The sequence below is a fragment of the Cucumis melo genome, chromosome 5, assembly GCF_025177605.1.
Source record: "Cucumis melo cultivar AY chromosome 5, USDA_Cmelo_AY_1.0, whole genome shotgun sequence".
NCBI classification, from domain to species: Eukaryota; Viridiplantae; Streptophyta; class Magnoliopsida; order Cucurbitales; family Cucurbitaceae; genus Cucumis; species Cucumis melo.
Window position 1 is genome coordinate 6,064,846 of NC_066861.1, and position 12,323 is coordinate 6,077,168.

General features: G+C 30.7%; 1 protein-coding gene across 4 annotated transcripts; it reads left to right on the top strand.

Annotated features, from left to right (window-relative positions):
• Positions 1 to 201: 201 nt before the first annotated feature.
• On the top strand, positions 202 to 10,816 carry LOC103499444 (uncharacterized). Of its 4 annotated transcripts, XM_008462452.3 has the most exons (25): positions 202 to 362; positions 469 to 642; positions 4,438 to 4,655; positions 4,745 to 4,850; positions 4,937 to 5,038; positions 5,134 to 5,193; positions 5,307 to 5,385; positions 5,477 to 5,624; positions 5,832 to 5,955; positions 6,402 to 6,582; positions 7,358 to 7,386; positions 7,490 to 7,638; positions 7,932 to 8,034; positions 8,237 to 8,332; positions 8,414 to 8,469; positions 8,543 to 8,666; positions 8,884 to 8,946; positions 9,042 to 9,101; positions 9,190 to 9,351; positions 9,453 to 9,526; positions 9,611 to 9,704; positions 9,800 to 9,936; positions 10,015 to 10,095; positions 10,190 to 10,295; positions 10,469 to 10,816. In XM_008462452.3, exons 2-25 carry the CDS (start codon positions 469 to 471, stop codon positions 10,538 to 10,540), a joined length of 2,598 nt encoding a protein of 865 aa, XP_008460674.2. In that variant the 5' UTR covers positions 202 to 362; the 3' UTR covers positions 10,541 to 10,816. The 4 variants fall into 4 exon arrangements, 3 of the variants coding, with proteins under 3 accessions (XP_008460674.2, XP_008460676.2, XP_050941387.1); XR_007821304.1 differs by lacking the exon at positions 10,469 to 10,816 and having other exon boundaries at positions 9,876 to 9,936; positions 10,190 to 10,258; XM_008462454.2 differs by lacking the exons at positions 202 to 362; positions 469 to 642; positions 4,438 to 4,655; ... (2 more) ...; positions 5,134 to 5,193; positions 5,307 to 5,385 and having other exon boundaries at positions 5,481 to 5,624; positions 5,879 to 5,955.
• Positions 10,817 to 12,323: the final 1,507 nt, after the last annotated feature.

A 12,323-nucleotide genomic window follows, 5' to 3' on the forward strand; every position in this document is an offset into this window, starting at 1 on the left:
AGTATTATCGACTCTGGTTATAACTCAATAAAGCTAAAAATAAATGAGTACTAACTCTAATTAGAATTCAACAAAACTAAACACAAATAATTATTAACGTTTGTGGATTAAAGATTTCAGAAGAGAAAATGGGTTAGATATAATATTAAATTTGTATTTGCTAGCTAAAATTAAGAAGGGGTATAATTGTAATTTAGAAAGCTATGTTCCTCTTCCTCATGGGCCTTTTATCCCATCCATTTTGTGATTTGTGAAGTCAGAGAGAGAGAGAGAGAGGGAATATCGCCTTCTTTCAAATACTAGTTCCGTTCCGTAGCTCCGGCAATTCTTCTTCTTCACAGTTGGAATTGAAATATATCTCGGTAAGCAAAATTTAGAATGTGAAATGTGATGATTCTCTGTTCTTTTTCTTTTTCTTTTTTTTTTTTGGAGGGAGTCAGAGGTCTGAAATATGGATGTGAAATGCAGATGAAGGTTGCGGTGGTGGGAGGCGGAATTAGCGGGTTGGTTTCGGCGTTTGTTTTGGCGGAAGCCGGAGTGGAGGTTGTATTGTTCGAGAAGGAAGATTATGTGGGCGGCCATTCCAAAACGGTGCACTTCGATGGCGTTGATTTGGACCTTGGATTTATGGTCTTCAATACAGTATGATTCTCTCTCTCATCCCTCTCTCTAAGTATGGAATCTGAATGGATTGCGATTGTATGGATAAACGATACACTTTCGTTTCCACTGCCTCACTATAATTTTACTTTTTTTAAAATAAAAAATCAAAATATAATATATATATATATATATATATATATATATATATACTTTAAATTATATCACATTTTAAATTAAAAAGCAGGTCGTAGATGTCACCCGTGATACGTGTAATTACACAATCAAATTTTTATGGTAAAATTTGTACACACAATTTCTACTCTGGATAATATTAGACATAAATTTAAAGTTTTAACTCGATCCAAATTCTAATATTTATATAAGTTTGAGAGTTAAAATTTTTGAATTGTATATTTAAAGATATAATTACAAATATCATTATATTTTTGGGTGATTTTACGATTTTTTTTAAATTAAATTAAAAATCAATTTGTTTTGTTGAGAATCACTCAAACTGGTTTGGTTTGAAACTTTTTCAGAAGTATCTTTAGGCCATGTGGATTAGGTGAAGTTTTAGTTTTTATAATTTAATTTAATTTACAAACTAAATTATTACCAAATTTAGGAGTACAAACTTAAATTGTTAATAATTAAATTATAGGTAATTTAATGTTTTTATTTAAAACAAAATAAAATTTAAACATTAAATTAATATTAAATATGGAGAGATAAGATTTAGGGAATTAGTTGGTTTCTGCTTGAATTTTAATTTTAGTTAGAACTTTTTGGTGTCTGCACAATAGAATATAAATAGAAAAAACATGTAACTTAAAATGAGTGGAGTATCAAGATTCAACCACTAGTCAATAATGTTCATCATCCGACAATTATACTAAAAAAAAAATTGTTTAATTAGAAAAATGATTGAAAAGGTAGCAAGTAATTTTGCAAATTGAAGACATTTGGAGAATATAAAACGAGTTAGGTTAGAATAGAGAAAAATTATGGATCGATCCAAAATATTTAATTAGAAAAAAAAAAGTGAATCCTATCGGTTTCATATGCAAAGGTCAAGGATCAATTCAACCAAACCCAACCCAAAAAATTTAAATTGGATTGGGTTGTTATGTAATTAAACAAAATTTAAAATTATTTTTTAATATATAGTCGAGTTGTACAAGTAAGAGATCGGGTTGTCCGATCCAATTTGATTTTTATTAAAAATAATAATGGGCACAATTGTCAATAATAATAAAAATAAAGTTATACGATGAATTTATAAATAAATATTTGTGCGTAGCCCCCACTTGACTTAACTTTTACCTTTTTTGGTACATATATGATATATATTTATTTTATTTAAATAAATGAAGACAATAAATAAATTAAAATGTAAGCCCAAATAATTGGGATTTTTTATGGCTAGCGACCAGTGGGACAGCCTTCTAAATTATTATAATTAACTGCACATTGAACTATTCTATTTCTGTAAATTCAAACTACAGTTTTGTTTTATTGTTTAAATACTTCAAAATTTATTATTTTCATTCATTTTTTTATATAAAATATGGTTTTTTAACTAAAATTATTTTTTAAAAATATACTTTAATTTTTAAAAAAAATGTAAGAAATTTGGTCACTAAATAGATCATATAACTGCAGAAAATATTACACGTATAACACAATCATTGATAAGCCTATATTATAACAATTTTAAATTTTAAATTTGTTTTAAAAAATGAAAAAAAAAACTCTAGTATGAATGTAACTGTTATTTTAAGAATTTCTCGTTTTTTTTAATGACTTTATATATATATATATATGAAGTACTTTATATAGTAATGTAGCAAATTACATTATTAGTATTATTATTTTTTGATGTACGTTAATTCCTTCTCCTAAATACCAATTTACCATAGATGGTGCATTATGGAATGTAATAGTTAGACAATCAAAAACTAAAGGGAAAAAAATATAAAAAGATAAAACAAACAACCAAATTCTTTCCGGAGAAAAAATAAGCTTATAAAGTGTATACATTACACAATTTAATACTTAAAATTAGTTCAGTTTGAATATATGTATATGAAAAATCATTGTCAATCACAAAACTATTTAAAATATTCAAAATATATATATGATCTTTTATTTTTAGTTAATTATGCAGAATTGATTGCTTATAAATAATGAATATAGAGTTCTATAAAAATCTTCATATTCGCTGGAGCGTTAAGTAGGAGTGATACAAAAAATCAAGAAAACCAAACCATTGTTTGGTTTGGTTTTTTAGTATCAAATTCTACTTCTCAGTTTGTGTTTGGAGAAAACAAAAAAATATTGGTTCGAACCATATTTTTATTGGAAAAACCAATGAAACTGAACCGAACCAAATGGTATATATATATATATATATATTCTCCTAAAAATACATTATTCATTAGGTACCTTTTTGTATTGTAATTATATGGTGCTTGTATATTTGTTGTTTAAAAAAAAGACTAATTATGATGTAGCGTGCATGTTTTTTATTTAGAAAAGTGTTGAAAAAATTAAAATGTCAAATTGCAATTTATAAAAAAAGAAATAGGCCAAATTTTAATTTAAAGTTAACAAAAAAGATAAGACTCAAAACAAAGCGGAAAGTTAAGAATAAGAATTTGGAAGAAAAAAATAAAATATAAAAAACTCATAACCAAACCAATAATAAACCGGTCTGTTGGTCTTGTTCTTTATTGCACATTGGTTTATCCCTTACCCAAAATCCATTGATTTGGTTTGGTTCTTGGTTCACTCCAAACTGACAAAACGAAACTAACTAACGTCCCTAGTTTTAAGCACCAATATTGAAATTAGGTTTGAATACTCTACTTATCTCAATTTTTGGTTACGTAGTTTCAAAATGTTCATTTTGGTTCTTGTATTTTCAATTTGGTTCATATTGGCTCCTATATTTTCAAGATGTTAATTTTAGTTCATGTAATTCTAAAAGGTGACCATTCTCTTTATTTTCATTTTTATTCATATGTTAGGAACTAAAATTAACAAAAGTTGGAAGTACAAATATCATTATAAATATTTGAAAATACATCCAACCAAATTTCAAAATATAGACACCTTAAATAAAATTTTTTAAAATAACAAGAACAAAATGAGCTTGAATCAAATTACAAAAACGAAATTAGCATTTAAACCTTAATGCTATCTCTAGTTTCTTAATACTATCTCTAGTTTCAAGAGGGAAAAATAAATTAGAAACGAGATTGGATGGTGTTTCTTACGATGAATACAAATCATGAATATTGAGCAGGTAGAAAAGGAGAGAATGGTAAGGAATTGGTTAAGACTGTCCTAACATGGGTTAGTTCATAAATAATTTCGAATATATATATAAATTTATTCTTTCCAAAGTATTTAATAGAGCTTACTCATTCTCGAAATGGAAAAAAAAACCACTTAAACAACCTTGGTTTCATACACTAACTAGAAAGTATTTGATAGTATGGAGTTTCATCTCAACGTCTCGAAAGTATGATATAATGGAGTTGTCTTGTTTTCTTGAGATAGAAATTTAATTCATGTCGTAAAGAGATAAGACATCAATAACTAACTTTTTGTAGATGTCAGTATAATCGATTACTAAAATTGTTTAAGAGTAATTATTGCAAGGTTCAAATACTCCAACCTTGCATTTGACTAGTTTGAATCTGAAAGAAATATTGAATCTCTCTTCCTTTGATTTGTACTTTAGCATGTTGTTTTAATATGTAACCGTTTCATATAGTTCTTAGTGGATGATTGTCGTCCATGGATTCTGATTCCTTTGGTTTTGAATAGGTAACATATCCAAACATGATGGAGTTTTTTGAGAACTTGGGAGTTGAAATGGAAACATCAGATATGTCTTTCTCAGTTAGCTTAGACAAAGGACGAGGCTGTGAATGGGGCAGTCGAAATGGTCTTTCAAGTTTGTTTGCACAAAAGAAGAACCTTCTTAATCCATACTTTTGGCAAATGATTCGGGAAATAGTCAAATTTAAGGATGATGTTATCAAGTATACGTTCTTTCACTATTACTTTCATGATTTGGAAATAAAAGCCTTTCAAAATTGATGATAGCTAATATTGGTTGTTATCTGTACAGTTATCTCGAAGTTATAGAGAATAATTCAGATATTGATCGAAATGAGACGTTGGGACAGTTTATCAAGTCAAGGGGATACTCCGAATTGTTTCAAAATGCTTATCTTGTGAGCCAATTGCTATAGAATTCTCGAGTTTCTTTTGTGTCAATTTCATGGATTGAATGTTGATTTTTTTCCATATTTCTTACTAGATTCCCATGTGTGGTTCAATTTGGTCTTGTCCTTCGGAAGGAGTTATTAGCTTTTCGGCTTTCTCAGTCCTTTCGTTTTGTCGAAATCATCATCTACTTCAGGTCGGTTTTTTCCATCATTTATTTTAATATAATGGGGATATGTCACTTGTTACCATTAATCTTTCTTCCTTCAATTGGATTATTGATCCCTACAGTTGTTTGGTCGTCCACAATGGCTAACTGTCAAAGGGCGCTCTCATTCTTATGTAAAGAAGGTGATCTAATCCTTTATACCAATAAATATGGAAGAACTGAAATTTCTTTGCATTCAACTACTTGAGCAACCAATTGAATATTTGCCTTGACAGTCGGATATTTGAAAATTTAGGTCCAAGAAGTACTTGAGAGTCACGGTTGTCAGATAAGAACTTCTTCTGAAGTTAACTCTATATCAACAATGGATAAAGGTAAATAATTAACTCGCTATAAGTTGTTTTATTTAGTTCTTCATTTATCCAATCTTTGACAATGTATTTTGACATTAATATTTATGATCAGGATGTAAAGTAAGCTATGGAGATGATTTACAGGAAATTTTTGATGCATGTATAATCGCAACTCATGCCCCTGATACTTTAAGAATGTTAGGAAATCAAGCAACATCAGAAGAACTCAGAGTACTTGGTGCTTTCCAATATGCTTATAGGTAGATAATTATTTCATCTCCATTTTACTTTTAGCTAAAGTCTTAAAATGAATCTTTATAGAGGCTATAATGGGCAAATTTTGTTCCAAACTGTTGTGGATGATAGAGTAATGGTTTTTATTTAAGATTATGAACTGATAAAATTAATATAAAGATGCCTGAAATAGTTGCATCAAAATGCACCACCATTTTTCTTTGTATTGGCAGTGATATTTTTCTCCATCGTGACAAAAATTTAATGCCCCAAAACCCAGCTGCATGGAGCGCATGGAACTTTCTTGGAAATACAGATAAGAAAGTATGTTTGACATATTGGCTCAATATACTTCAGGTTAGTTTCATACTTTCACTCTGATATTTTATCAATCATTAACACCATGAAAACCAAAGAACCTTGGAGTAAACAAAGGTATAAAATTGAAGAAATCTTGTGCAACAAACTATGAGCTCACCAAAGTAAATGCTTTATACTTCCTGAAGACAAGAATTATCGATACTTATCCAGGGGAGAGTTGGATTCATTATTGATTATTTTAACTTCTGAAAGTGTTCCCTCAAAACAATGCTCCAAGAAATGACTATAAACATGTAAGTCTGTTGTTTGCTTCGAACTTCAAGTCTTTTGGGAACCGAATATTTCTAGCTGACAAGGAAAAAGGTGAAAAAATTGTAAATGGAAAGTACTTAGATGAAGCAAACTTGCAGTTATTCATGGAAACAAATTTCCTATTTGAAGTTACGTGGCTTTGATATGTCCTTTTAATTGTGAAAATGCAGAATCTTGGTGAAACTGGTCCTCCTTTTCTTGTGACGCTTAATCCAGATAAAGAACCAAAGAATATCTTGCTCAAGTGGTCGACTGGTCATCCAATCCCATCTGTTGCTGCATCAAAAGCTTCAAATGAGTTTCATAGTATTCAAGGAAACAGAAGAATTTGGTTCTGTGGGGCATATCAAGGTAAGGTTACCGCATTCTATGTTTAGAAAGCTTATTTATTTAATATATCAATAAAGAATGTGCTGTAACAGAATCTAGTCATATCAGGTTAACATTGATTTCTTATAAAAGGGTAAAATTTGGTTACAAAGACATACTCTTACTAGTTTGTCTTTAGTCTTTACATATCTTCTCATACTACATGTTTGGACTCACCCATCATCTTTTCATTTAGTTCTGTTTGCCTTGTTTCATTCCTCAGGCACATTTTTTCCTCATCGTTTTTTCTTTACAATTGAGATTCCCGAGTGCAACTCCTAATCCTTAGGTTCCTTTTATTCATTCATTATATTTCTCTATTGTACTTAGAGCATTAGTCTCATTTCATTATTTCAACGAAGAGACTTCTTTCCATTTAAAAAAAAAATATATCTTTACAGTTATATTCTTGCTCGAGCTTCTCTCTCAACTAATCTCTCTTTCATAGCTCATACACTCTCATTCCACAATCCATCCATATGTAATTTCTATCATGAATTATCTGTTTTGATCTTCTAAAATCTACATATTGCTTGCCTAATTAGTCTCTCACAACTTAATTTATCCCAATGCCATCGTTTTCCCACAAATATATTTGTGCACATATTCCCTCTGAATCAAATATAGTGTTTTGATATTCCGAAGAGAATATGAATATGTCTGATCACATCGCTTTCTAATGATAAAAATTTATCGTGAATATAAATGAATGTCCTTGAGTTTCAAATGTTAAGCTAATTATGCTACTTCTCTTTAGGTTATGGTTTTCATGAGGATGGGTTAAAGGTAAGGACTATTAGTTTACACTATAATCTTCTAAGCCTCTCCATGTGCCATTTCAAATTTGAATAATTCAATGAATTTATAAACTACATCTAAATATTTGCAGGCAGGTATAGTGGCAGCACAAAATCTGTTGGGAAATAGTTTCACACTTCTAAGCAACCCGAAACATATGGCACCTTCGCTAGTAGATACGGGGGCACGCCTATTCGTCACTAGATTTCTTGGGCAATATATAACTTCCGGATCGTTAACGTAAGCTTATATGCTATTATAATCATAAATTTCTTTTAGTAATTCTTTCATTTCAAGTAATGTCAATTGATATGTTTTATGAATATTGAATCCTATACTACGTCTTAAATTTGATTTTAACAATAGGATTAAAAGGAAAAGGAAAAGGGAAAGAAAGATATTGAATCTGCATTGCATATGATAAGAACTTCATAATCAAGTTTGCACTATAATTCTACACCCCAAGTGACTCAACCTTTTACGAGAGAGAACTGATATACTCTTTTTTTTCCCTTTCAATTGTATTAACACAGTTTAATTGAAGACGGAGGCACAATATTTACCTTTGAGGGAACAGATAAAAAATGTCTTCCAAAGGTTGCTGTCAAAGTTCACAGCCCTCAATTTTATTGGAAGGTATGTAATTATAGTGTCCGCTTAACATACATTTTATAGAACTCAAAAACAGTTGTACAACTAATAGATCATATCCTGTCCATGTGAGGTTTAGGGTTTGGTCACAATTTACATATATTTAAACTGTACTGATGAAGTTTGGCAAACAGATGATTTATTGGGGCTTATTATGTTCCAAATTCTTGTGAATTCATTTTGGCAGATTATGACACGAGCTGACTTAGGCCTTGCAGATGCATATATCAATGGAGACTTTTCTTTTGTTGATAAAGATGAAGGTCTTCTAAATTTTTTCTTGGTAAGCTTTTTCATTTTTATATTTCAACTCAAAATACTTTATCCTCATTTGCCAAGACTGTCATTCTGATTTCTTTTGCAGATTATTATTGCTAGCAGAGATACAAATTCTTCAATTGCAAAACAGAAGAAGAAGCGGTATAAATAATGTGGGAGATATGCTTATCACTCTTTCATTTTTTAAAGCTAAACTTTCACTTACATTTTTCAGGGGATGGTGGACACCCCCACTATTTACTGCTTGTATTGCATCTGCAAAGTATTTTTTTCAGCATGCTTCAAGGCAAAACACTCTTACTCAGGCTCGTAGGAACATCTCTCGTCATTATGATCTGGTATTCAATAGTTTTTTATGACGCCTTTTGTCACTTCTATTTTTTCTTCCTTTTTAAGAAAGCTATATAAGATAATCCATTCATCTGTAGATGAAGTTCTTGATCCTTCATTTGATATTATTAGCATACAGAAAAAAAAACTCAAATTTCCTTGTTAGTTTGCATCATTTTTCTGTTATTGACTGAAAGACATCCGGCTGTTTTATGTTCTTTACAGAGTAATGAACTTTTTTCTCTTTTCTTGGATGATACAATGACGTACTCATGTGCCATCTTTAAGGTTTGGCTGTGAAACCATTTCTCTCCACTTTTTGATGGTGCATTGTTAGTAGTATGTACATTTAGTTTTCCTTTTTGTCACGTTCTTGTTAATAGGGAGAGAATGAAGATTTGAAGGTTGCACAGATGAGAAAAATCTCTCTTCTCATAGAAAAGGTGATTCTCCTACCTACAAGAACTGCAGTTTAGAAATTGTTTTTCACTCTCATTAGCCATTCAGTTCTGTTTATACCTTCATTATTAGGCAAGAATCAATAAAAACCATCACGTATTGGAAATTGGGTGTGGTTGGGGTAGCTTAGCTATCGAAATCGTCAAGAAAACCGGATGTCATTATACTGGTATTACGTTATCTGAGGAACAACTAAAATATGCAGAGAAGAGAGTTAAAGATGCCAACCTTCAGGTGAAACTTTATTGAATTATTATTCTTCCCGATCATTATTAGTGGAAATGTTATATGTGGTGTGGTTTGTTACTTATATCTAATATTTACTTTGTTTATAGGATCGCATTAGGTTCCTTTTTTGTGACTATCGAAAATTACCTAGTACCGAAAGATATGATAGGATAATCTCATGGTGAGTTTGATAATGAAAAAGAATCTATTTGTCATATGTATAAATTAATGATACGATAATTTAGATTCTCCTTTTGTATTTCAGTGAGATGATAGAAGCTGTAGGACATGAATTCATGGAAGACTTTTTTGGTTCATGTGAATCAGTATTAGCGGAAAATGGTCTTTTTGTTCTACAGGTTGGAAGCCTTTGATTGTTTTACCAACTCTATTGATGACAAAGTAAAATGCCAACATGTCTTTGGTGCTTTTACTAATTTTGATTCTTTATTAGTTCATATCGATACCCGATGAACGTTACGACGAATACCGACTAAGTTCAGACTTTATTAAAGAATATATATTTCCAGGAGGATGTCTACCTTGCTTGAGTAGATTAACAACAGCCATGGCTAATGCATCAAGGCTTTGGTAAATTAAGCTTTTATAAGTTGTTAGAAAACTCATAGTGATTTTTGTCCTTGACATAAAAGAACATTTCTACTGCAGTGTGGAACATTTGGAAAACATTGGAATTCATTACCATCAAACTTTGAGGTGTTGGAGAAAGAATTTCTTAGAGAATCAGAGGTAATATTAATGTTTTATTTAGGGGATTCATTACCATCAATTGTTGTTCAAATTGAAGTTCAATCTCAAAGTGACTAATAATTCTTCTATTCAGCAAAATCCTTCAACTTGGTTTTGATGAAAGTTTCATACGAACTTGGGAATATTATTTTGATTACTGTGCTGCTGGTTTTAAATCTCACACCCTTGGCAATTACCAGGTATGTGCATCAAATTATGATATCTAAGTTAAAAGGAAAGTTCAAATATCTATTATTAATAAGAATAGTTAGATTGGGTGTACTCAATGAATCCATAAAACTAACCTATTGCTATGACTATATTCACATATAATTGGCATTGAGCATAAAATCATAGTTGAATTTGATGACAGATTGTATATTCAAGACCTGGTAATGTAGCCGCATTCACCAATCCATACCAAGGAATACCTTCAGCTTATTAAGTTGATTTGATCATTCTTGAAAGTTAAAAAGTTCATCTGACATTTTTTTCCATTTGGTCGATGAATAATATTGTTCTTTCTTCTTTTTTAGAGACATGAGTCTGTTGATCTTTCCCTCTTCTTCAGTTGTATTTGTAAAATAATTCAGCTTCAAAAAAGCTTACTTTAGTAGACACCTTCAACAGCACATGCGCATCAATGATCAAACTCAAGAATTCATTCCAACTTTTGATCCCATTTCTAAATTAAATACTGAAATTCAGTGTGTTTCTTTGATTTTTTTTTTGAGACAATAGATTGCTTTGCAGATAAGATTAAAAAGAAAGAAACTTTTTCATTGACCCAATCTCACACATTCACAATGGTTGAACTAAAAAACAAGATTGGATTTGAAATTTATTAAATATGTACTCGAATGAATTAAAGTGCTTGATATATGTGATAAATTTAATGAAATATATTACCAATACAAATAAGAATTTTGTTCAGATAACATTACAATTTGAGTTTGACATGAGAACGTAACCAACATGAGAACAAAAGCAATGCTATCATTTTTCTCATAATAACCAATCATATAGCTCAACTAACACAAAACTTGGTTAACCTTGAGGTCAACTACATACAACTTTTTAAATGTTAATTTGATGTTTTAAAACCACGAGGTATTACTGTCTACTCGCACAAAGAGCAATGATACTTATTTGCGATCTGCTTAATTAAAATAGGTATAATGAACCCTACTTAAAATTCCTGTTTTGAAGCCAAACCAAATTCTCCAAATAAAAATAAATATTCCCCATAAAAAGTTCATGATTCAAGCAATTCAAACGAAACTATAAACTCACTGGACTAGTCTATCAAAATTCCAAAGAAAAAGTTACAAGTTCAGAATATGCTTTGCTTTCACTTTTCTTCTAACACGATAAGCACATATAAAGAAATAGCAGCTAGAATAAAAAGATATGATTCATTATCAGCCCAACTGCATCGAAAATCTGTTAAAAATCTCCGGAGCAGCAAAAGGATTGTAATTTTTCGCCTGTTCTAAAATCAAGTTCTTTACGACAAAACTTCGACCTTGAAGCAAAATAGCAAAGGAATAAATTGAACCAATTGCTACTTTACCAATAGTTAAAAGGTAAACGCACAAGTATTCTATTTAGGCCAAAGCTACAAAGACAACTATTAGCTAAATGACAGGAGAAATGGCTATGAAGTTTTACTTTATTCACTCTAAAACTTAATTGGAATCTGTTTCAACAAAGAACCTCAAATCAATACCTACTCATAATTAATACCAAGTATCCTACATAACCAAATCTTGAAGGTATGGATTCGACTACCTTGAGAAGATTTACTATAAACTCATGACTTGCAATGCCAGAGACTTGAAATACTTGATAGTGCTGGCAAGGCCTTGCAGGAGAACATATTCAGTTCCGGGGTAAATCCATTTTTCAACCGATTAAAGGTCCTCGAGTTCCATAAATGCTGAACACACACATCCCCAACACAGTCTTTCATTACGAAGCCTGTGTTCAGCCATGAGTGGACTCTCTTGACTCCACTTTTACAACTCCGGGCATCCCTCCTGTAACACAAGGGCAAATAGAAGGGGGAAAATGATTATGCCATTGTTAAAGAGCCAACTACGACTACGATTAGGTCTAACCATACGAAGTGATCGACCCAATAGCGAGGGCTCCAACACTATCATCTATCACTACAACTCTCCATACACTAAACCTTTTGTATTCCTATTTGAAATGTAAGATAAAGA

What these genes read in the sequence shown, in the direction of transcription:
- LOC103499444 (XM_008462452.3), top strand. Translation starts at nt 469, where the DNA reads ATGAAGGTTGCGGTGGTGGGAGGCGGAATTAGCGGGTTGGTTTCGGCG. An exon ending in TTTAAGGATGATGTTATCAA is followed by an intron (nt 4,656 to 4,744) that starts GTATACGTTCTT and finishes TTATCTGTACAG; the next exon opens with TTATCTCGAAGTTATAGAGA. An exon ending in GCTAATGCATCAAGGCTTTG is followed by an intron (nt 9,937 to 10,014) that starts GTAAATTAAGCT and finishes TTTCTACTGCAG; the next exon opens with TGTGGAACATTTGGAAAACA.